Raw genomic sequence first — 25,762 nt, forward strand, 5'->3', positions numbered from 1 at the left:
GATTAATAGTAGTTTGTTTCAAATCCTCAACATCATTTGAAAGATCTTTCTGCTTGTGTTTTCAGTGGTTTCGGAACGTACAGTAGGCCAGAAGACCGGTGCAGGCGGCCAGAACTCCAGTCGCGTTTTTAACTCCAGAGTCGGTTGAACATGAATCGAACCGAGCGTGTTACCTCGCCAATGGATTCCTCGTTCAGAAAGCAATCCATTGGTGGGGTCACACGCTCCGTTCGAGTCTCATTTAACGACTCTGGAGCTCAAAACGCGTCCAGAATTTCGACGGATTTTGACCGCCTCCACCGGTCTTCTGGCGTGGAACGGTGTGCTTTGATAAGTTCTTTCCGTGTATGCATGGCAGGCGTCCGAGAGAGGCCGGTTTTGTGTGTGGCCAATCCCGGCGTCTTTCGGCCCTACAATGTAAGGCTGAGTCCCGCGGCAAACACGGTTAAAAATAAACAGTTTCTCGGCAGCGGGGACCGCTCCACCATCTGCCACGGCCTCGCTCACTTTTCCAGCTGCTTGGCCGGGGCGGGACTGCTGGGACCGGACGTCTGGAGCCGGCTGGGCCGAGGGCTGGGCCGAGCGGAGGGACCTTGTAACGCGCTTGCTTGTCAGTCCACTGGCCGAATCATCTCGGCCGAGAGATTTCCAGAGGTATTGGACGTGGACAGGGGGCCTAGTGGGCCTAGCCGGCCTGGAGGGAGGGTCGATCGGGGAGGGGGTGCACAGTGGGCCAGAAGACCGGTGGAGGTGGCCAAAACTCTAGATGCGTTTAGAGCTCCAGAGTCGCTAAACAGAACTCGAATCGAGCGTGTGACCCCACCAATGGACTCCTCGTTCGGAGAGCAATCCATTGGTGGGGTCACACGTCCGGTTCGAGTCCCATTTAGCGACTCTGGAGCTCAAAACGCGTTTAGAGTTTTGGCCGCCTACCGGTCTTCTGGCCCACTGTGGGGTGGGTGTGGGTGGGTGGGAGGGTGGGTGAAGATGTTTAGAGTGACGGTCAAGATGGGAGGCTAGGATGAGCATGAAATCTGATAAAACGGGAACGAGGGCGATTCAATTTGGTGCCAGCGATGGGAAGGAGAGTGCTGCAGACTGATTCCGCGTCTCGCTCTCACTCGCAGGGCGGCGCGCGCGGGTGCGAGAGAGACAGACGTCGGGACCGCCGTCTCGGAATGGGCCGGGCTGTGCTATGTGTTCGTTAGGGTAAGGCAGTGGACCGGGCTCTCCCTGGAACCTCGTCCTCGGCTGGTAATGGACCGGGAATTCTTGTCGATCCTTTCACTGCACAGTGGGCCAGAAGACCGGTGGAGGCGGCCAAAACTCTAGACGCGTTTTGAGCTCCAGAGTCGCTAAATGGGACTCGAGACGTACGTGTGACCACACCCATGGATTTCTCTCCGAAAAAGGAATCCATTTGTGAGGGTCACACGTTCGGTTCAAGTCCTATTTAGCGACTCAAAACGCTCTAGATTTTTGGCCACCTCCACTGGTCTTCTGGCCCACTGTACACTGCCCAGGGCCTTCGCTGATTTCACCTACTTGCCTTACCCAACGAAGCCCTGCTGAAAAGGTTGTGGGCTTATCTTAGTCTCGCTGCTCCTGCATGGCACTGCCGCACTGTGCCTGCCTTGAGGTTTTCTGGTGTTGTTTAGAAGTTGTTTAGAAGTGTTGGTTCAATGTCCTCTAACCATCGTTGCTGCTCTGAACGCAGGCTGTCCAGGCATGCCTAATATCATACATGTACATGTGAATTCTTTCGTATGTATAGGAATTTTTTCACAGTGCAGGTGGCCGCCCCAAAGGCGGAAATCTGTGCTTCAGGCTGGCCAGAAAAGACTCGGGTGAGATACTAAAAAAGCGAAGACACATTCACATTTTTTTTTCCAATTTCCTCTTCTGTTAAACATGTTGACCGCCGCCGGCCGGTCGGGCCGTCCTAATCCTTTCAACGCGCATCCGGACCCACTTCCTGCCCGAGGCTAATCCTACTTTGCTATTAATTGAGTCCGTGTTTTGTGAGTTTTGGCCTGAAAACGTCGGAAGCGGCGCGTCACCAAGGCTGGCCCTGCGGCAAGGCAGCGCCGCGCCAGCGTGCCGGAGTGGCAAGCTGCAAGGCTCTGCACTCCTCCCCCAGTGTGCCGTGCCCCGGGGGCTCCCCGGCTCCCCGGCCCTTCCGCGGCAATCTGTCTTTGAAAGTGACCGCGGCATCCGAGGCAGCCCTTCCTCGGTCCTTGGCTTGCGTCCCGGCCCGTCCGGACAGCACGCCACGACTCCACTTTTCTGTCTCTCTCGCACCGGCAGGGAACGCCCCGTGCGTGCGGGAGAGACAGACCGACGGCTTTGCCGCTCAGCAGGTGCGCGATGCAGCCCCCCGTCGCCCCTGTTGTGTCCAGCCGAGGAGACATCGCTCAGTGGGCCAGAAGACCGGTGGAGGCAGCAAAAACTCTAGACGCGTTTTGAGCTCCACGGTCTCTTAATGTGACTCGAATTTGACGTGTGGCCCCACCAATGGATTCCTCGTTCGGAGAGCACGTCTGGTTCCAGTCCCATCACCGACGCTGGAGCTCAACGCGTCCGGGATTTTGACCGCCTCCACCGGTCCTCTGACCCACTGTGCGCGGCTTCGAAGCCCATCGACAGCCCGCCACTCTTCCCAGCTTGACGGCTCAATATATACATTTCGATTAAAATCGGCCGGTGCGGAAGTAGCGCCTTTGATGTGAGTGCGTTTGTGCTGCGGGGTTGTGGGGCCGTGGGGCCGTGGGAGCGGCCTAGCCGAGGGCCCAGCGGCGGGCAGCCCAGCGGTGGGCGGGTCGTGTCGCGCGTCCAAAGCTGGTTGTGCGCTGACCGGCTCCCGCAACGCACACAGGGGTCCGTCAAACGTGAATAAATAACACTGTGAAAGCGGGCAGTGAGTTATTGCACTTTTATTGCAATAATTCGTCGTTGGAATATCTGAGCGGCATACTTGGGCGGTTTATTTATCGGTGACTTTCGGGAAGGAAGTGGGGAGGGCACTCACGGTAAACCGAATGCCTCGAAAACCGGGAGAGCGCCCCGGTTTTGGGTGCGCTGTCTTTTTCTATCTTGTGGAGAGGGAGTGAGACAGCGCATCCAAAACCGGGGCGCTCTCCCGGTTTTCGAGGCATTCGGTTTACCGTGCTTCCCTCAACGTACGGCCTAATGGTAATTTATTGTTGCCGGCCACCGGGACACCCAGCTGGATAGGGGGGGGGGGGGGGTGTTACACCGCCTGCCAGGTGGGGGCAGCCGAAACTCTAGGCGCGCTTGGAGCTCCAGAGTCGCTAAACAGGACACGAACCGAGCGTGTGACCCCAAATGGATTTCTCGTTCGGAGAGCAATCCAAAGGTGGGGTCACACGCTCGGTCCGAGTCCTATTTGGTGACTCCGGAGCTCAACACGCGCCCGGGATTCCAAGCGCCTCGGCCGGTCTGCTGGCCCACTGTGCGCTCCACCTTAATTTCAAAAAGCGCTCCACTCTTCGTCACGCCACCAATTGCCACCCCCAGCATCTTTATTTCTCGCCCCCCTGCCGCGGCCGCCGGGGCGCCGCGGTGTCGTTGGCCCTTTCAACGCTTCGGTGACTCAATTACATGACAGCGGACCGAGAGTCGTTTCCTCGCTCCGTCCCTCTCGCACTCACGGGGCGTCCCGCATGGGTGCGAGAGAGACAGAGCGACACTCTCGGAATCGGTCTGCAGGGCTAATTAGAATCGGCCGGCAAGTGAAACGGGGGCAGCTCTTATTGTTTGAGTTGGAGGGTGAAATGAAGAAGGAGGGGGAGGAAGCTGCGGCGCTGCGGCCGGTCGGCCCGAGGCTCGCGTGACTTTCCTCGTTCCGTTCAGGCGGCCAGTGTCCTGATGAACGGACCCGGGGCCCGGCCGTTGCACTCGGAGCGAGCACTGTAAATTTAAAAAATAAACTGTCTCAGGATACAAAATGGACAGAAGGAAAGAGTCTGGAAACATGGACGAAGAGTCAGTTCTTGTTCCCATGTAAAGTCATGTAAACGGATGGCAACTTAGTATCTTCAAAAACCTAAAAAAAATTCAACTGCAATGTGATTCCCCCTTTATTTTACTGTTTCACTGTTTTGTTTCGGCAGTCAGTTGCCAATGCGTTTGATAAGAGAAGCGAAGGCAGGCCTGTTGTTGTAGCTAACCCGGTGTTCGATTTTTAAAACGCTGGCTAGGCCGTGTCACGGGATTATCCCCCACTATTTGCACATGCGGGCTGATTTATGCGCCAGAAAACACTTTCCGTAATTTATCGCATGTGTCATTTGTCCCGGGTTCAGGCGCGTGCTGTTTTTAATCCCACCGCACAGTGGGCCACAAGACCGGCGGAGGCGGCCAAAATTCCAGAAGCGTTTTGAGCTCGAGCTGCTGAACAGGACTCGAACCGAACGTGTGACCCCATCAATGGATTTCGTTCGGAGAGCAATCAATTGGTGGGGTCACTCTTTCGCTTCGAGTCCTGCTTAGCGACTCTGGAGCTCAAAACGCGTCTAGAGTTTCGGCCACCTCCGCCGGTCTTCTGGCCCAGTGTGCCCGGCCCGGTGAAAAATTCATCTTTCCGCAGCGAAAGGTACTTAAAGTGGGGGCGCCGCGACGGGCTGCTGCGGTGCGGGCGTTGCCGGGCCGTCCGACCAGAGGCGCCTGGAGGCCTCCAGGTGTTGCTTTTCGTTAATCTTGAATCCTCGCGTCGGAGCGGCGGCAGCAACGTGTTGGTCCTCAGGTGCGCGCAGCGGGGCGGTGGCGCCGAGGCGAGCCCAGCCCGGCCCGAGACGATGTTGGATCTGAGTGGCCGGGACGGCCGGGACGTCGCCCGCGGCCCGCCAGCCCTGCGCCAGCCCCGCGCCAGCCCCGCGCCAGCCGCCCTAACACGTGTAACTATCATCTATTTCAGCCCGTCGCACGGGCGGCACGGCGCGCCTGCCGCGGCGCGCACGGCGCACGGGGCCACCTTGAGGGCCCGCACTGCCGCGCCGCCAGACACGCCCTCCCCGTCGGACACGGCATTGTTCGCGACAACACGGCAAAACGTCTGGAAATTCTGAAGCGACGCGCGATTTTCGCCACTCGTTTCGAGGAAAATCGCCTAGCCTCGTGCAACTTTGTGGACGGAGCTCTCTCACAATTTTGCGCACGTCCTCGACATCCTTACGCTCAAAATGTTTGCAAGTGCACGTACAGAATTTCTGTGTGCGAATTCGGTTGCCTTTAGTCCGTTATCAGACGTCAGTCTCAGTATGAAAACAACCACGACAGAAGAAAGCTGCACATGTCGACAGGACGTGCTTGGAGGGGAAACCCCATGCGTTTCTTCAAGAAAATTGGTCCCCTCCAGAACGCCCGGAATCCGCCCCGAGGGGTTATAGGCAGACCGTTTCCGGGAGTGGCCCTCCGTCGCTCCGTCTCTGTCACACTCGTGGGGCGTGCGTGCAGGTGCGAGAGAGACAGACGAAAGCGACCCTCGGAATCAGTCCGAGGGTGCAGTCGGGACGAGGAAGACGGAAGGGTGAGGCGAGGGTGGGGGAGAGGGGTGGGGTAGGGGAGGGGGAGTAATGACAGGAGCTAAGAGCAGGGCCGAGAGATGACATTCGCCAAGACGAGGGTTATTGTAGAGGCCAAGTTTAGCGTAATTGTTCCCTCGTAGCGCCCCCCCCCCTTTCCCTCCCCCGCACCGCACGCGTGTGGGGCCGCTGGGTGGAGGGGGAACTTGCGTGACGGCGGTCGGTGCGCTGTTTCGAGGTGCGTCGGTGTGGCACTTCGCTCTCGCCTGCAAAAATGCTGGTCGTCTGCATGGAGTGATGATGACTGCGTAGGAAACACCCAAACGGTCGCCGGAGTCATTTTTGCCATGAAAAGCAACACGTGTTTCATCTTTCCGCCTGTGGGAAAGTTGCTCTATAAATTTTCAAATCAAGAACAACTGCTGTTTTGACCTCTATTTAGAAGAGTAATTACTATTTTACTTCGGTTTCGGTTGGAACTTTGTCTTTGACTTAGATGGTGGTGATTTTCTCCCGGGTCAATGCACCCCAACAGAATATCTTGATTAAAGCTTTCAGACGACTTCGTCTGACCGACACGCCGGTTGCGTTTCTGACAGTGTGCTCCGCGTAGGCCGCCACACAACCGCCGCCCCCTCAATATCACAAGGCTGAAACCGGCTGAACTGAGGCGCCGGGGCGGGGCGGGGCGCGGAGGCATCGGACCTTAATTGTCTGCTCCATCAAGACGTCCCGGGCCGACTACTGGTCCGACCCTCTCTCCCCTTCCGTCAATGGGCCGGCCGGCCGGGTAGACCCGGCGTCGAGATGCTGCGTACTGGCGCCATTGCGGTCTCTTCTTTTTAGATTTGCGTTTTTGCTATTGACGGACTTCCTCTAGAAAGCCGCGTCCTTTTTGTATTTAAGAAAATCCGTTTTGTCGACCAAATTGTTGACCAAATGTTTCCGTCCTCCTTCCAGTGTCACGTTGACGAGCGCCGTTTTAATAAAGGCGTCTCGCTACTGAAGACCCCGAAAGGGTTTCCCGCTCGGAGGTGGTTGCCTTTATGCAGAAGGAGGATCCCGGGGATTGAGGTTTATGAGTTTCATCAATGTGCTGATGAGAAATCCGATTCGCGGGCTCAAAACTCGAATGAAATTCCACCTCGCTGGAACGAAGCAGGAAGACCGGCGGAGGTGGTCAGAACTCTTAGACGCGTTTTGAGCTCCAGAGTCGCTAAATGGGACTCGAACGAAACGTGCGACCCCACCAATATATTGCTCTCCGAACGAGGAATCCACTGGTAGAGTCACACGCTCGGTTCTAGTCCCATTTAGCGCGACTCTGGGGCTCAAAACGCGTCCAGAGTTTCGGACCGCCTGCACCGGTCTTCTGGCCCACTGTGCGGTCCCGTGCTCATCGCCTGGCCTCCTTTCCGTCCCGACTGCACCTCGCTTCCTGCCGTGTTGAGTGAGCCTTTGGACGAGTAACGCTATCCTAATTGCTGCGCTGAATGGCAGCCAATCAGTGCCATTGAAGCCAGCTGCACCTAGACCCGGCCGGCCAGTCGGTTCCCTTGGCTTTTCGGTCACACTAGGGCCGGGTCTGGGAAAGGCGGGCGAAGCCAAGCCGAGCCCGGGACGTGCAGGAAATCAATGAACGACGTGCCGCAGCGATGGGGATAGTTCGCCAGTCCCCGCAAAATTAACGCCCGTTTCTCCTCACTCGCTGAATGTCTCACTGGGATAGACTGCATCCATACATCAGGAAATCGGCACTTTCTCATACAGAACCGAACAGACTAGAAGTGTAAAGTGTAGCGAAGTATTTCTCATCATGTGGTACCTCCCGGGTTGCGCGGAGTAATCTGTTGCGTGTGTGTCTCTGTACGAATGTGCGAACGCACAATAAATAAGTTGAGTTTCTTGAACCGAATTGCTGTGTTTCAATAGAGAAACACCCGAAACCTGGCACATATTTCATCAACACAGTTGAAATTCCCTTCGAAAAACAAACGAAATTCGACGCACCATTTTTTAAAGGTAAGTCATGAAGTCGCAGTTGCACCACCATAATCTCGATCATTTTCACCATAATTGAGGGAATCTTCGCTTTAAGAGAGCAGTGTCTGTCTCACTTGCGGTGCTGGGCATCCCCCCGTTGGTTTCCCAGTGTACTGGACAGACAGTGGCGCCGCGGGATTAGTGTCCGCCCGGCCGCTCGTTTAAGATCCCTCCCGCGTCGCGGTATTGTTTTTAATCAAGAGTGACGTGGGCAAGGTTGGCGATGCGTTCACAATGTGTCCGCCTAGCCGGCCCGGCCGCGAGGCTCGCGGACGACGACCCCGCTGGGCCCGGCGGCCACGCCACGCGGCCACGCCCCAACCTCGCCGCCTGTCGCCCCCTTTAACGCAGGCCTCAACTGGAGAGAGAGAGAAACACGGGGTCGTAAAACGGGGGTGGGAGGAGCGGAGACGGAGGTACGCTAGGCCCCCGTCTGGCTGGCTCCAGCGCTGCTACCCACTCGATCATTGCACTTTGCTCTCCCCTCCGCGGGGTCTATTCGCGATTTCCTATTTTTTGTCCTCCCCGCGCGCACATTGGACCAGGAAACCGGTGGAAGCGGCCAAAACTCTTGACGCCTTTTGAGTTCCAGAGTCGCCAAGTGGGACTGGAACCGAACGTGTGACACCCCACCAATGGACTGCTCTTCGCAGGTTGCGTACCTACCGGACGACAGGCGGCGCAGTCCTCCCTGCCTCCTTCCTCTTTGTTCTGTCTTCCTCCACTTCGCCTCCTCGGCGGGCCAAGTGTTTTACACCGCCGCCACAACACCGTAAATACTCGGAGCAAGTCAACAGAATGTGCCGTTCGGCCGGCTCTTACCCCAGGGCGTGGTGGGGGTTTGGAGGGGGGGGGGGGGGGGGAGCAGGCATGGATGGGGCGTTACCCTCCCACCGCTTCTTCAGGGAGAGGTATCTACCCACGTCGCCGGAAACGCTCGCGTGACTGCAGGCGTCCCCCTCGAGGGGTTGCACACTCTACTTTTTATCGGGATATCAGGGTTTTTCATCACGCTCTCTCTGCTCGGAGTGTAAACGAACCAACTCCCGTCTGAAAACTGGACGATTCTATTTTGTTCTGGCAAAACCAAATTAAGTTGTAACCGATTGTCACGGTAAAAGTCTCACCTTGGTATTTAAGGGGATTTTCTCAAATCCTAGGGAGTTTGAATGAAAGCAAGGGATTCCCTTGGAATTCGAGTGCTGATTCCAAGGCACTCTTTTGGAAATTGACAAAACTTTCTTTGGCAACACTGCGAGCAAAGTGAAGTCAATGGCACATTATTTGGCCCAAAAATTGTATTACGATCACGTGCAGCTTAATGCACGGTTTTTGTGTACAGGGTATTACGCAATTGGTTACCCACTCGGAAAAAATGTGAAAATTTTCCGTTCTACTATTGCTTTGCAATGCTTCCGCTGGTTCGGAAAGAAACCACCCCTGGGGAGACGGGGAACTGGTCAAGTTTCATCCCAGCCGTGTCATCGCTTCGTTCTTTAATCGATTACCCGAGCGTTGCTCAGAGGGCTTAGTGGGATTAATTGGAACCATCATCCCAGGCACTTCGTAATGCCTGGGATGAGAGAGCGGTAACATTAGGAACATTGTGCAATTGCCTTGACAGTGTACGTTTCGTCGACAGAAGCGTGTGTTTTTTATACTACGTAGAATGTGAACCAAGCCAAATCAATTCTGTTTGAACTACCACCTTCGCCGACACTTTGCACACCAATCGGTCACACTAATACATTTTTAGCGGGTTCCTACGCCCACCCTTGTTGTGTTCGTCCCACTACACTCTTCCCTTCACCTCTGCCCCACAACGCCCCCCCCCCCGCCCCGTTTCCCCCGGACCCCGTGCGGTGATTCACCAACTCGGGCAAGCGTATTCATAAATTCATTCCTCGCTGCTGCGGCGCAAGGCTTGCCGAGGATAGATGAGGGCGGAGGTGTGCGAGTGCAAGCCGGGGGACTCGGGGACCCCCCGCCGGGGACACGGGGAGAAGCCACGACTCTCGAGGGGGGCTAGAAAGGAACACACGCGTGGCGAGTGGAAGGGGCGCACAGTGGGCCAGAGGACCGGTGGAGGCGGCCAAAACTCCAGACGCGTTTTTAGCTCCAGAGTCGCTAATGGGACGCTAACCGACGAGTGACCCCACCAATGGATTGTTGTCCGAACGAGGATTCCATTGGTGGGGTCACACGTTGAGTTCGGGACCCATTTAGCGACTCTGAAGCTCAAAACGCGTGCAGATTTTTGCCCCTCCACCGGTCTTCTGGACCACTGTGGGGTGGGCAGGGGAGGTGCTGCCAGGCCTCTTGCCGCGCCCTGGAGCGGGCCCTGGAGCGGGTGCCCGTTTTGAAAGGACTGTGAAGGTGTACTGCATACGCAAGCTATGCAGCGCCTTCTAAGTGGCCCTCTGTCCGAGAAACGCCTCGAGTGGAGACCTGTTGGTGCGATGCACGCCGTGCTGTGAGGCGGGTGGACGTCCTCGGGGGGCTGGGATCGAGGCGAGAAGGTACCTCTTGCAAAAATGGAAAGCAGAGAACATGCTGCCTGTTGGTTGGGCCTTGTCGTTCCCGCCGCCGTGTTGGCTGCCTAACGAGTGGAGCGGCGCAACCAGGACACCGCAGCACGGATCAGGTGATGTTCAACGTCGAAATAATGGTGGTCCATTTCGCGGAGGCAAGGACCCGGGGTAACACCCTGCGCAAAAAATCTGCCCCCCAGGAGCGGGCCCTGTTTTTGGCAATTTTTAAAAATTTTTTAAAATATTATTTTTTTTTTTTATTAATATATTAATATAATATATAATTTATATTTTTAAATCCTCGGAAAAATTTCCTCGTTTAAAAACTCGTTGATACCCCCAAACCCCGGTGGGGAACTAAGTAAATTAGCCCCCTTGGTAAATTTAGCAGTGGCGCCTTTCCCAAACCCCGCCCCGCCCCCCCTCCAGCGGCCTGGCAGGCGGGGCGACACCGCTACCAGGGCCAGTTCCAAAAGGGCCGGGGGAAGTTTTAACACCTGGGGAGACCCCGGGAAGTTTCAAAAGAATAGAAAAAAGTGAATGGTGGGGGTTCCCTCCCCTGTTTAAAAGGTCCCTTTGGCGTGCACAGTGAGAAAAAAAAATGTCTCGGGGACCCAGAACCTGGGAAAACAAAAGAATTGGTTGCTGGGGTTGAACGGGCTGTTTTGGTTGCTGGGTGTTTTCTTTTTGCCGTGTCCATATTTTGTGGGTTTGCTGACAAGACGTGTCCCCTCTTCCTCGCGAATGTGCGCGAAGGGCGCTGCGTCAAGAGGGAAGGGTCGAGAGGTGTGGCAAGCTGGCGTCGCTGGTCGGTCCTCGTTCAAATGCACTTTACCCAAAAAAAAAGCAGGCGTTTCTGAATTACTTAAAGCAATGTTCTGTTTTCTTTACCAGTGTTCCGGTTCCTTTTATCAGTCGCAAAACTACTACCTATGGGCAAGTCATTTTAAGTTTCTCGACCGAGTCTAACCGTGAGGCTGTCCTCGTGGCCAAGAGACTTTTACTCTCCATGGGGTGTCTTGGAGCTGTCTGTCCACACATGCATCTTGACATGCATTTAATAAGGATTTTGCACTCAGATTTTCAATTTCTGCTGGAAAACCAGTGCAAATGATGGCTCAATAGATAAGGACATTCTTTTCTTCCCCTGCGTCCTTTTTTTGGCTAGTTTATTCTGACGCTGAAAAGACGGGACAGGTGTGGGGAGGACACACAAAGGCACTCAAGAGGAAGCTCGATTCAATGTCATTAATTAAAAAGTCGAAACCGACCGAGGCTTGTAAATTGAACCGGACGCCTGGCGTGCGACGGGTCAGCGTGGGACGGAAGCGATGAGGACCGGCTGGCGTGGTGCGTCTGGCGACGGGGACACGGTGGGGGAAGGGAAAGGGGTCGAGAAAGGTCGACCAGCCGCCGGTCGGGTGCGGTCCGGCAAACGGATCCGGGGCACAGCAGACTGAGGGGCGCACTCTGTCTCTCTCGCACTCATGGGGTGCTCCGTACAGGCGCGAGAGAGACAGAGCGACGAAAACGACTCTCAGTCTGCTGGGCAGATCCGCTTGTGTGCGCAAACAAAGCGATTCGCTTCATCGCGGTCCTCCGGCCCTTCGGCCTACAGTGGGGCGCCCGGCTGGGGCCCCCGGCCGCCCAGGGCGCTACAGAAACAAACGGTGTGGGCGCCGACGAGCGAGTCAGTGGCCGTCAGGGAAGCGGATGCTTTGCCGAGATTCGCGGGGGTTCTCGTGCGAAGGCAACGGGTCAGAACGCCAGTCTAGGAATTTTGAGCACACTCTTGGTAAAACCGTTTTCTAGAATTGATCCCATTTTAGAAAAATGCTTTTGAAAAAAGCCTTGGTTTCTGAATCATGTCTTGTCAAAAACTTTGCCCTCCATATGTCTAAAAATTTCACTATCGGCACGCTGCCTGTGCAGCTTGCGGCAGACTGCCGGCAGTGGAGTTGAGCCGCGCGTGCCGCCGCTGCACATTGGCTGGGTCGAGACCGTCGAGACGGTCCAGACTGCGCAGCGCTGCCGCGCCCCGACTTAGGGCTGACGCAGACGCAGCCCCATCCCCTGCCGTTTAAGACTGACAGTAACACTGTGACACACTCTTTTTCTGTTCCGCTTTTTTCCCCGTCTCCTTCCTCGTCCGTCCGCCTCCACAGCTGTCTCGTTCAGCTCCACCCCGACGCCACTAGAGGGATCCAGACGGACCGTGTCAGCAAACGATGTTTGCGGCCGGGGGGAATGCATGATTGTAAGATGCAGGAAACTATGATCCCACTGAAAAAAATGTCTGTGGTCACGTTTTCACAAATACCCCGGTGGACAATTGCATCACTGAAACCTCGGTTTCTCTCACGCATCGATGAAATTAAGACAAAACCTTATATGCTCAGCTCGTGGGTGTGAGGAATTTGTGATCAACCCTGGGTGTGCTGACGTCCCTGGAAGAAAAATTTAAGTAAACATTGTGAGAAATCTACTTTTACAGTGGCCACGGAGTCATTGCTGCGACTTGAGCGACGCCCGAGGAGGCTGCTGGCTCATCAGGGGCTGCGTGTGGGGCGCGACGGTGGCTGCTGAGAACGCCTCGAACGCCGCGAACGCACCCCACAGCGCGTGACGATAAGGATTTGTCACGGCGCTGCCAGCGGCGTTGCGGCGTCATCTTTTTAAGGTGACAAAATGTCGCGGGCCAGACAGACAGGCAGGCTGGCAGACGAACGGAGGGTGGGGCAGGCTGATGACTGCACCAAAACACGCGAAGGGACAGCGCAGCTTACAGGTCGGCTTTTAACGACAATGTTTCCTTGACTTTTTGTAGAGTTACACGGAGTTCCAGCTCAGGCGGTTTATTCAATCTCGAACTCGTTGCATTTGTGAAGTGTGCGCGAGAAGGCCGCTCCTGCATTTTTCCACGAATCTCTGTTATTCTGTCAGCATGGTTTTCGGGCTGTGGTTTCCTGGGAAACGTCGGCACAGATTGCATGTACCAAACAGCATGAGAGAGCGATCCGGCAAATAATCGCAAAATGGGGAAAATCGAATTCCTTGGTATTTGTGTTGCCTGAAACCGTACCATGGCTGTGAGACAGGAATTGCCGAATTCAAAGATAAGAAAGTAGTGTATAACATTCAGAGAGAAACGAGTCTTTACATTTTATGTATGGCGGCGAGGTGTTGGCTATATCAATGCTGACCACAGCCAAGCGATTGCAACCCGCAATCCAGGAAATCGGGGTGGAAGGGCCTGCCGGGCCGGACAGCCGTCCAGCTTTGCATGCGGGACCGGGCAGCTTGATGGACTGGCGTGTTTCATTATCCACAATACAACCCTCAATCAATTAGTCCAGTGGGATGGGACTCTTCAAAACATCACGCGTCAATGAAATTAGCTGGCGTTTCCAGAAACGCACAATTTGACATCAGAGCTCGCTCCCACCCGCATGCAGCCAAACCTTGTCAATTCCTTTGCGAAAAAAGCGCAGATCCAGGGCGGAGGCAAATAGACGAATTAATGTTTCCCCTCGCTCGGCCCCCTGGTTGCCGTCTGGAAGGAAGTCAAAAAGTAACATTTTGGTCCTGGCAGAGGCCAAAAAGTGCTGCTTTGCCCCAACGGCAGCTCTGGACCCACCACTGCAAAGAAAACATTTGTGTGCTGCTTCGGTCATTAGAAAAGGGAGTCACTGGAGACGTGACCCCATCACTCAATTAGACCATGCGGACCGGACTGCGGCGCGCCTTCGAGTTTTGCATTTATTCCTCGCATTTTCCAACAAGTTTGGCACAGCCTCCATCACGACGATTCATCATCTTCCTCATTGCGAGTCACGCGATGCGAAAATGGCCCGCCTAGGCGCCGCTCCACAGAAAAGAAGCGCCATAACAGCAAGGTCATCAGGGACCGCGCCGGGCCTCGCCCAAACCCTCGCAGCTCAATTTAAATTCCTACTACTTACAATGAGCTTCCACTAACCACGGAACCAATCCTTTCTTAACCATGACTTGTTCAGAGGGAGAATCAGTTCTCAGAATTTATCTGGGAGGTGTTGCTGCTCGGGGTAACTTGCACCGTAAAAGCCGTGACGTGACGGATTAGGCCGGGACGCCTGCCCCCAAGATCCCTGCCGCGTCGAAAGTGGCGACCCGGACGATGTCGCCTAGGCCCTTTTTTGCTGCCACTGGCTGCCCTGCTGCTTAACATGAGCTGAATATGTATGACGACACTGCGAAACCTGTACTTGTGGAATCTGCAGGAACTGAAGGACAAAAACGATGTCTCGCTTCGCAGGTGCGTATATTTAGTTTGCTGAATAGCGATGGACTTTCCAGGACACTATATGGCTCTGGAGGTTAGCTCTTCAGTGAACGGATTTCTGTCAACCAGCTGCTGTAAGGGTTTCCCAAATGGCTGAAAAGTTTCACAGCAACAGTCAATTTCTGCTCGACAGAAACGACTTTGTAGCCGTAAATAACGGAACCAAACCAGCCAGCACATCAAGCAGTGTAGGCAAACAGGGCCAAACACGAACCCTTTTTTTATTCACCAGAACATGTCCTTTTTGCGTCGAGAACACAGCTAGCCCCTATGATGCGGGGTATCGCTGGGACACCTTCTATCTCCCTCCCACTAAAAACAATGGTGGGGGAGGAGGAGCGTTGTTGAGAGGGAAAACAGGTCCATTTTGTTCGAGCCGCGTGCCCTTCCAGCCTGCATTGTGTGAGGTGTGATGCATTGTTGGCTTGGAGCAAGGCCGCCCACAACAACAACAAAACTCCTTGTTGTTCCGGAACAGGAGATATACCGCTCACTTGAGTTCACGCGTCGGATCACACGAGTCGCCGCGCTCAATTTCCCCACCTCAACGCGAGGAAAATCAGAATGAAGCCGTCTTTCTATTTGAGTTATAAAACTTCTGACAGCGGCCTTTCCGCGTGGTTTAACTGCTCTGTTTAAAACATTATAAGAACCCCACAGCCTGTGTTGTGATTTTGGTTTATGACAAGGTGTTGTATAGTTACGAAAAGGCGTCATCGCTAGACTTTTTGTTGAATGAGGAATTAAGTCCTGTGAAACAATGTGATTTGAAAAATGACAACTACCGTTGTATTGTAATGTTGAAACTGAAATTTGTCTTGTCACTTTGTTCGCGGTACGTGGTTATCGACAAGGCCGTGTCGGCGCGTCCGCCGCGGCGGCCCAGATTCAATAAGCCAAGTGCTGCATCGCCGTGCCGCCGGATTTACGGATTTGCGCCGCGTTGCGCCGCGCGGGGAAACAAAGAGAAGGAAGAAGAAGGAGGGAGGCGCAAAGGAATAAAAGGGATATTGTTGGCAAACAAAGACGGAGCAGCGGACGAAGCTCGGCGGGGCGCGGCGAGGCGTCCCCGAGCGGAGTACCACTGCAACTCCAATGCAAGCTCGTTAATAATTTCACGCTGACAAAAAAAAGAAGAAATGGGAGAACAAAAGCATCAAGCATTTAGGGGAAATTAGAGTTATAACCACACAAAATACAATCCATCTTCACTAAGGATAGGAGGATTCCAGCCGGTACTTTAATTTCAGCTGCTTAAGGGAGTGACATGACCCAGTGACATACACGAATCTTGGATAAAAATGGAAAATATGCGACCATCACTCCTAAAGTCAGGATATTTTTGAAACCAGTTTGAGTTTGAAAAATGCCGATGACTGAAAAGCGACCGAATTAATCCTTATCATCAGGTGGGGTCGTTGTGAGTCAACGAGTTTCTTACAGAAATAGAGATGCCTTGAACTTGAACTCGCCAATCGACCAGCATGCTACATTGTTACAGAAGGGACAGCACACAGTACTGCCGGAAGAGCGTCGTTTACGGGTGATCCCTTTTCACCTCGCTGCCGTCGCTGCCAAGGCACGCCCCAAGGAGCGAGGCTCAAGGCCTCCGCCTCGACACCCGGCGGGGCAAAATCCCTTGCCGCTTTTTAGCACCTGCAAATTTATGCTCGGGGGCTCAAACCGAGACCACAATATATTCCCATTCTCCCTCTCTGGCCGGATCAAAACAAAACCTCTCGAGTGCAATAGATATTTTGGCGAGGAAGCTGACGGGAGCTAGGGTTAAGAAGCCTTGGCTGGAACACCTGGCTCCACTCCGCTTGGGGCGGCGGCGCTGTTGGCCCTATAAACACACGTCTTTGCGCCACCGATATATCAGGCAGCGAGTCTTAGCGGCGGGCCCAGGCATTCCCGGCTTGATCTATCGTTGATGGCCTGTCATTGGTCGTGTGTAACTTTTTTGCGACAATGACGTGTTTCAATTGCCCGTGACTTCGTGACGCCAGCACACTCCACCCGAAAGGATTCATAAACTTTTTACGATAATGCATTGGGATTGCGCACACCTTTCCTTCTTAACTTGCCTCTGTTCAGTGCGTCTCTAATGGCTGCCTTTCTCCGTTTCAGTGCCGCTGCTGCTCATCCTGGTGCTGGTCCCAAACTGCCGGCCTCAAGGTAAGCACGAAAGGGTCGGCGTGGACACTAATCCCTCGAGATGGATAAACCCAGCTGGAGATGGAGACGGGTAACGTGATTTGCCCGCGGAGAGCCACGAATGCCGAAAAGCTCCGCGTGGCTCAATCAACTCGGCCACTTCCAGGCCCTTGGCCCTCCGCCTCACTTATCACGAGGAGCAATCGAGCCCTCGCCTAATTACTGCGGTATGTAAATACCTTTGATGACGCTGCGAGATTGCAGTTTGATATGCAGATTGAAAATCAGGCCCAATTTCCATGCCATTTGCTTTTGTGAATTGTGAGTCCCTCGGGGACTGGAGGCGCGGCCAGCAACACCTTCTGCACGCATGATAAACGGATGCACCCCGTGCTGCACCGACACTGCTCAGTGTGGGGACATTTTGAGGCTTTGTTTCTATCGGAAGCATCATCGTCGATGGGAAAATGAGCGGACCCCTATCACTTGTCCAGTCAGGTGATACGTGTTTTTTTTTTTTGCGGGTCCAGCTCGTAAACATGTTGATGTGGGGGCCTGTGAGAGTGGCGAGGGCGCAGACGAGTTGCATCGCGTCACATAAAGCTCCAAATCACGGTGGACTCGCCCCGGCGGCCCTGGCGGCCCCGGCGGCCCTGGCCTTGGCGCGGCACGCGTCTAGTTATTGCTGTCGGGCGCGTAAAACCGCCCCCAACATCCCCCCTCCCCCTGCCAACCCTGCAGCACTTTATCTTCCCCGGAGGTTCAGATGAGTGCATGGCTGGGAGAAAACCGCCCCCTCCCCCGCGCTGTCACCCCCAAACCACACCCCCGGCCCCCTCCTTGCAGTTGGACTGCGACCATGCACTATTTTGCCCACGTTTATGGCGCCAGCTTCGCGGACACGACGCGCGATGTTCCTACACACACACACACACACACACACACACACACACACACACACACTTATGCCCCGGCAGTATGCCCATACAAACCACCGAGCGACCCAAGTGTGCAGTTCACCAGCATCTGCCAGCCAAGTGAGCCCTTTGTTGCATATCTGCTGGCAACAGTTTCGCAAACCTCCTGGCAGCACTTTTTGCAAATAATTTTTGTGTTGTTTTGGAAATATATATGACTGGGCGGCGGAGAATATCTTTGTATAATGCGCAAAGTGCTTCCGCTTTGTTATTTAAATTGGAAAATGGTGTATAAGTGGGATGTTTTAGGGAATGTGAGGAATGTAAGGACGCTGGCCGAAAACTTTGCTGCCTTTTCCGCGGCGTGGCCCCCGTTGGCATGAGCCAACGGCTTAGCATGCATGATAGGCGGCGAGGGGCGAGGCATGCAGTAAGGCTGTCCCAAAACTTGCTGCCCTGCCCTGCTCCGGGCTGTCCCACACACTGAGGGGGCTCCGGGTACAAGCATCCACTCTGGAAGAAACTGCCGCGGCGAAAGCTTTGTGCTGTTTACACCATGTGGAACAAACGGGACGCAAGACGGCAACTTGGCTTTTCAGTGCTTCGGGTACCGGCCAGAGTTACTCACTTGTGTACTGCATAAACTTTCCTTGTACAGAAATCACCGCCAACGCATTGCCGTGGCAAATTCAGAGTGCCCAGCCACAGTTCCAAACAGAACCTGAACTCGCAGCAACCGTTTGTGGCATTTGACTGTGGCCCTTGTCGAATCAATAGAATAACATTCCAATGAGTTCGGCGACGCTGGGGACGGGCTCAACTTCTGAAGAAAAACAGTCCGACTTTTGCGTAAACGGAGTCACTGCGGCGCCGCTGTGCAAATGAGGGAGTGGTGGAGCGGCCTGGGCGGAGCGAGAAGGGAGCAGGCGGGCGGTCGGTCTTTCCTCCGCATTTTTCCGTCCGCTGATCGATCATACTTAATCACGGTGTGGGCCGCCGCCCGTGTTTCTTATTTTCCCCGCCATTTTTCGGCCGGCTACCTCGGCAGCCTCTGCAAATGGATGGCGCGCCGGGGACGGGCGAGCAATCCGAGGCAATCGCATGCAGGCGACACTTCTCCATTTGCATCAGCCTTGCGGCACTTCCTGCCTGTTGGCTGAGAGTCGTTTCGGCAGCTCCGTCGCTCTCCCACCTACGAGGGACGCCCCTTGAGTAGTGCGGAGCCACAGCGACGAAAACAGCTCTCGGAATCAGATTACTGCTTGCTGCTTCCAGGTGCGTGCAAATCAAGTTGCCCTCAGCCAATGAGAAAGGGTGATCGCTTCGGGACGTCACTGCACAGTGGGCCAGAAGACCGGTGGAGGCGTCCAAACTCTCGACGCGTAGCTTCAGAGTCACTTTACAGGCATCAAGCCTAACGTGTGACCCCACCAGCGGATTCCTCGTTCAGAGAGCAATGCATTGGCGGGATCACACGTTCGGTTCGAGACTCTTGAGCTAAAAACGCGTCCGAGGTTCTGACCGCCTCCACCGGTCTTCTGGCCCACGAGGCATCTTTTCGATTTTTCTTTTGGCGTGCAGCAATTAAATGGCCGCGGTGGGACGGCCCTCCACTCCACTGGATGCAGGTGCTTGAGGCACTTCCGGTCGCCTCGAGCGGCCATTACGGCGTCAACAATGAGCGCCTCGCCCGCCTGCACCAGTCACTCCCCATTTTTCTCCGATTCATTTTGTCCCGAGGGGTTATTTAAAAATAAAATATGAAAGGAGTCAGCCGCCCGCTGGGCTCGCCAGCAGCTGGCTGCACTGGGCCAGCGCGCAGCCAGCCCACTGCTGTGTGCAGTGCTGCCACATCAGTGGGAAAATTCTACCTCGGCGCGCCAGTGTTGGGTTGGATGCCATCCTCAGCATAGTGGATCAGAAGACCGATGGAGGCGGCCGAAACTCTAGACGAGTTTTGCGCTCCAGAGTCGCTAAATGGGACTTGAACCGAACGTGTGACCCCACCAATGGATTGCTCTCCAAACGAGGAATCCATTGGTCGAGTGTGAGTCTCACGTTCAGTTCTAGTCCTCTGTAGCGACTCTGGAGCTCAAAACGCGTCTAGTAGTTTGGCTACAGTCTTTCTTCTGACCCAATGTGCTTTTTCTTAAGCCTGCCTGAAAGGCAACCTTTCAAGACCAAGCCCTGATTGAGGCCTCACTACTACTTAACCTCTCGGGAGGTAGGCAGGCTGCGGTTGGCAAACACTGTCCAGACTTGCCGCAAATTTTTGCCTACCTATGTGGCAGCTCTGGCCGTCGTTACGCGCTCCACGCGCATGGGTGGCGCTGGCAGGTGACTGGAAGTGAGAGGGAAAACTTTCCCCAAACTTGGCGTCCCAAATTGGCGCTCTCCGGCAAATTGGCACACTGCTTTGTTGTCGCACTTACATCGTGCTCGACACTCGGGTGCCACGTGCATCGCTTCAGCAGAATAGAAAGACGTTTTTTGTGTTTGCAGTTTCGGCTTGATTCTCCGTAATATTTTTTTCAGACCGCGTTTTGTCAAAACCTTCCTCCGCGGTCTGCCGCATCGTGACGTCATTTCGAACTCCGTTTCAACTTTTCCAGGAAAATGGAACAAAAATGGTTGCGGCTGCAGTTCTTTTGCATGCCACGGCCGCTGCCAGCTTGCAGCGCTTGCAGCCCGCATCAATATTGATTCCGACCGGGCGAAAAGAAACCCGTCGAGTAGTTCTTTGTCCCCGTCTTTTGAGTCTTTTCACTCCCTCCCTGGAAACTCTTTTCCAGCCTTGTCAGAGGGCCTCTCTCCACCCCACGGCGTTCGACCTCACCGAGGCTCCACGCTGTCTCTCTCGCTCCGCCGAGACTGCCGCGGCGAAGGAGAAGAAAGGACGGGAGCTTTTCGAACGGCACAGCCAGGTTGCCCCTAACAAGCCCGTTCGTTACGACTAGCACACTGGCAGAGTGAGGGGCCCCGCAGACGGACTGACAGTGTAGTGACATAAGTGTCGTGCCATTGCCCGGGAAAGTTCGGTGTCGGGGAGTGTACGCCCCACGCAAGCAGCCGCCTCGGTGTCTGTGTTGGCGGTATGTTCGACTGTTCGGCAACACTGCCCCAGTGTCACACTGACCAGGAGACCGGTGGCCAAAAATCTAGATGCGTTTTGAGCTCAAGCGTCGCTAAACAGGACTCGAAACGAACGTGTGACCCCACCAATGGATTCCTCGTTCGGAGAGCAATCCATTGGTGGGGTCACACCTTCGGTTCGAACCCCCTGTGGCGACTCTGGGGCTCAAAACGCGTCCGGGACTTCGACTGCCTCCGCCGGTCTGCTGGCCCACTGTGCGGGGCACGCAGGTTCCCCGCGATGCTACGCGGTGCTAAACGAGTTAGGCGGGGAAGCGTCGTTTTTAATAACGGCCTTTTGGCGCAATACGACGGCCCGTTACTCTTGTGCCGTTTCATTATGGGTCTCCGAAAGGGAATTCGGGCCTCGGTTCATCATTTCGTTTGGACGGTCCCGCTGCTTGCCATTTAAAAAAAAATTACTGTTTCAGTGGCCACAAATAGAAAAGAAAAAGAGTTCTGTGGACGTAAATTAAACTGCCCTATGAAAAAATATCAATTCCACGGAGGTTCGGAAATGTCTTTTTCTTGGGCTTATGTCTTCCATTGGTGTGATTGCACAGCTTGTGACACAAACACACATCTAAGCAAGTAAGAGATGGTGAGATGAAACTTTTAATGAAACTATTATCACGTTTCATGCAGAGATTCAGAATCATATTTAAGTTTTCATAACACTTTGCTTTTGAAAATTAACATAAACCACTTCTTATAGTTAAAAGCAGCCAGTTACGAATTTTAAGAACTTTTTGGAAATGATATGTAAGATCCATAGTTCTACAATTAACTTCAAATCCAGATTTTGAATTTAAGAAGCAGGTAGAGGCAACAGTCGGCACTGGGCATGCAAAAGCGGGATTATTCTTTTCCAGTGCATTTTTCTGCGTCTGCCGGTCCGCCGTACGCCTCGCCACCCAGCCGGCACCTTTCCCGCCCCTCCCACTCGCAGTGGCGTTCGCAGTGGCGTGGACTGGCGCCAAGTTTTCCCGGAGCGATGAGCGAATCAGAGATACAATATCGGGCAGCCATGGCCATGGGCCCGGCCATGGGCCTCGCCATGGGCCTCGCCATGGCGATGCGAACTGCGATCCCCACTGAGACATGGAGGGGCGGCCACTGATGGTGATGGTGATACGATTTGGGCGGGACGACTACCCTGCCGGAGAACCCCGCGATAATTTATACAGGCTAGCCTGTGGTTTCGCCGCTTTTAGTTTTTGTCCCCTCGGGAAATTCGTCTTCTGCTGCATCGAAGAAATAAAGCTCCCTTTAGTTGGTCAATTTCTTAATTTGAACACGCTTTGATTAAATACGTAACCAAGGTGAACGTTCCGCCAAATGAGACTCGAACCGAACGTGTGACCCCACCAATGGATTCCTCGTTCGGAGAGCAATCCATTGATGGGATCACACGTTGGGGTCGTGTTCCATTTAGCGGCTCTGGAGCTCAAAACGTGTCTAGAGTTTCGGCCGCCTCCACCGGTCCTCTGGCCCACTGTGGCGCTGTTTGGCGCTGCCTTATCGGCCGCACGCCCCCGCCGCGGACAACGCGCGGCCGTGACGGCCTCTGACCCGGGCCGCCGTAAGGCTGCTGGTCGAAGCGCGCCTGTGGGCTGGGCCTCCAGGACGCGCGCCAGGGAGTCACGCGCGGGGCAGCGGCGCGATTTGCACACGCCACACTGTTAGTTTGGAAGCCGCAGCAGCCGGCCAGGCGCACTGCGCGTTCGGCGCACAAACAACAATGAAAGTGAAATCTGACTTCCGGGGCGCCGGCAGTGCCGCCAGTGCCGCCACCCCCTGCTCGCCAGTCTGCCGCACTCACGCCGTCTCTCTCGCACCCACGCGACAAAGAGAGAGAGAGAGACGGCGACGACACCGCCGCGAGCGTCCTCGGCAGGCGTGTCTTGGAGCAAGCCCCCCACGGGGCCCCGTGGGGCGAGGACCCCCTCCGCGCCGCCCCCCGCGGGGCTGTGGCTCTATAAATCAAAGTCCGCTATTAGCCAGCCGGGGAGACGGTAAGGGCTGAAAGGTGTGCCTGCAGGGCTCGGGCCGGCCCGGCAGGGGCGCGTGCAAAGATCCGCTTTCGCCCCCTCCCCTCCCCTCCACGCGTTTATCCCTTTTGCGCCTTTTGACGGCTCCTCTTGCCTTTTCGATCTCGAGATTGGGGATTTATGAACCGCGATGGTCGGCGCCAAGGGGCGGCGAGGGGTGGCGGCCCACAGTGGGCCAGAAGACCGGTGGAGGCGGCCGAAACTCTAGACGCGTTTTGAGCTCCAGAGTCGCTATAGAGAACTCGAACCGAACGTGTTACCCCACCAACGGATTCCTCGTTCGGAGAGCAATCCAGTGGTGGGGTCACACGTTCGGTTCGAGTCCCATTTAGCGACTCTGGAGCTCGCAACGCACCGCCTGCACCAGTCTTCTGGCCCACTGTGGGGCGCCGGCAGCAGGCCGAGCATGCGGTCCTTCCAAACTCGGAACCTTGAAGGGGAGCAGCCAGAGGTTACTCCGGGCGGTGTAAAAGCCAAACAGAAGCACCCGCTTTTTTTCTCCACTCTTGTTTTTAAAAGGGCTACGCACTTGATGAAAAGTTTCGCCGTGACTTTATACTCCCATCCCACAGTTTAAAAAAAAGAAGAAGAGTTTGGAGCATCAGCTAATGAATTGTTTGTTTCCTGTTTGGCCGGAAAGGCCAAAACATTGTGCGCTGGTAAAATTATTTGCATTCCCATTCATAATCGGTAGTGGATTGCGGATTGCCGTTTATAGCGGTGCAGTGCGGGCCGGGGCCGGCCGGGACTTGAATGGGCCGTCCAAGTGGTGTCGGGCAGTGCAAAGGGCTCCGAGGGCCACTCAGGCCGGACAAGCCGGACTACAGGTTGCTCAGAGACGGTTAACTAAACGCCCGGTCGCCGAGCCGGACCGCCCGGCAGGCCGGGCCCGGACGGGACGGCAGGGCGGGCATAGTTAACTTTGCCGGTTGTTTCCCCTTCCCCTGCACTGTGGGGCCTCCGCGGGGATCTGGCCGAATGATAACCAGTGCACCGGACAAGCGGCCCTGTGATTGGCTTCAACTATCACGTCACACTGGACTTAACCACACAAAAAAAGACTTCTTGGATCAAAGAAAAATTAACTTTTCTTGTTTGTTTTTTTTTTTTTTTTAAGAAAATTTTTTGTGATCCAAACTTTTTTTTATTGGTGTGGAGAAAAATATTTTTGCGCCAAGCTTTTTTCTTTCTTTACAAAAACCAAGAAAATTAAAAATCAAGGAACCAATTTTCTGAATGCAATATCGCGTTCAGAAAAATTAAATCATCTTTTTTTCTATTTTTCTATCTTTATCAAGGTCAACGAGGAAAGGCTTTCTCCGATAAACCTAATAACTGCGCGCCGAGGTGTAATAGGGCGGTTGAATTTTTCTGTGGGGGCCGCCCGGGATCGAACCCGTGCCCCACCGACCCCGCAGAAGGGTAGGAAGAAGGACTGACGGCCGCCTTACCGACTGAGCCCACCGCGCCCTGCCGTGTTTGTTGGGCGCGGTCGTCTTTTGTCAATTGATGAAGGGAGGCACAATGGCGGCCCTAATCTGCGTCTCTTTCCCCCGCCCCGCCTCGCCCCGCCTCGCCCCGCCTCGCCACGCCACGCCACGCCTCGCCCCGCCACGCCACGCCTCGCCCCGCCACGCCCTGCCCCGCCCCACCACGGTGTCGCCCTGATAAATTCAAACGTTTCTTCGGTGCGTCCCCGCTCGGTCCCCGGGGCCGGCTGTCCCAGGGCTGTCCCCGGCACGGCGGAACCAAATGCACCTCGGGCCGAGTCTCTTTGGGACCGGGGCAGGCCGGGGCAGGCCGGCAGGGCGAGCGATTCTCCTCACAAATCACCAGATCGAGAGGTACATTATTTAGTTGGGACTTTCGCCCTGGCCTCTGGCCTCTGGCCCACGCTGCTCCCCATTCCCCCGAACGGCTTCTGGCCGTAACACTGCTCAATGGGTTAGTAGCCGCTGTCCCGGGGCTCCGGTCCGGGTCCCCCCGCAGACTGATTCCGCTCAGCGCCCCGTCGCTCCGTCTCTCTCGCGCGCTCGCCCGGCGCCCCACGAGTGCGAGAGAGACGGAGCGGCCGGCGTTCGCCGAGGACGCGACGACGGTGGTCGGGCCGGCCGGAAGGGGCAGGCCGGGGAAGGACCCGGAGGCTCGAAGGGCTCGTCATCGGAGGGCGGCAAAATCGCACTGAGGCTTTTGCGGCAATGTCCGAGCCGCGGTCGGGGGCCGCAGGGTCCGCAGGGCCGCGCAGTGGATTTGCCAGAAGACCGGTGGAGGCGGCCAAAACTTCAGTCGCGTTTTGAGCTCCAGAGTCGCTAAACAGGACACGAACCGAACGTGTGACCCCACCAAAGGATTCCTCGTACGGAGAGCAAATCCATTGGTGGGATCACACGTTCGGTTCGAGTCCTGTTTAGCGACTCTGGAGCTCAAAAAGCGCGTTCGAGGTTTTGACCACCTCGCCGGTCTTCTGGCTCTCTGTGAGCCACAGGGGTACGTTTCAAAGAAAAGGTGATTGGCGAAAATACAGATAAATATGCAAAACAAAATAAAGACACCATTTCAGAGGCATTCCGAGTCATGTTTCCAACAACGGTAGCTTAATCAAAACTGTTATTGACTGAAGGGAATGGGCTGGCCCTGGCGCGACGCTGGCTCCAGACAAGAGTAGGAAGGCGGGCAGGCCGGGTACCCATCCGTAATGTGAACTGGGATTCCCACGGCTAAACGCGGAGGCTGCGTCTCCAGGCCGAGCCGTGCCGAGCCGAGCCGAGCCGAGCCGTGCCGAGCCGAGCCGAGCCGTGCCGAGCCGAGCCGAGCTGAGCCGAGCCGAGCCGAGCCGCTGCTGCGTGCGTAGCCGTGGCGTGGCCGAGCCCTGTTGGGAGCCACGCCGGGCGGAGCGGCGCGGTGTAGTTATGGCATGGCGCTGGGAGTTGGCAGGGTGCCAGCACCATTCTCCCTCTAGATCCACACGAGCGGCGCTAGCGGCGCTAGCGGGCCCTAGCCAGCCCACGCACCCCGGAGGGCTCGGAGGGCCCGGAGGCATGGCGCGCCGCGGAGCGCGGAGCCTGGC

General features: G+C 55.4%; 1 protein-coding gene across 1 annotated transcript in view; it reads left to right on the forward strand.

Moving 5' to 3' along the window:
• LOC117645776 overlaps positions 1 to 25,762 on the forward strand; it is a 101,753-nt gene that overhangs the window by 38,945 nt on the left and 37,046 nt on the right. Inside the window, exon 2 of the mRNA XM_034386181.1 lies at positions 16,569 to 16,616. Coding sequence (XP_034242072.1) covers positions 16,569 to 16,616 — 48 coding nt within the window. The remainder of the gene's footprint in view (positions 1 to 16,568; positions 16,617 to 25,762) is intronic.

Source organism: Thrips palmi, unplaced genomic scaffold, assembly GCF_012932325.1.
Source record: "Thrips palmi isolate BJ-2018 unplaced genomic scaffold, TpBJ-2018v1 HiC_scaffold_10, whole genome shotgun sequence".
NCBI lineage: Eukaryota > Metazoa > Arthropoda > Insecta > Thysanoptera > Thripidae > Thrips > Thrips palmi.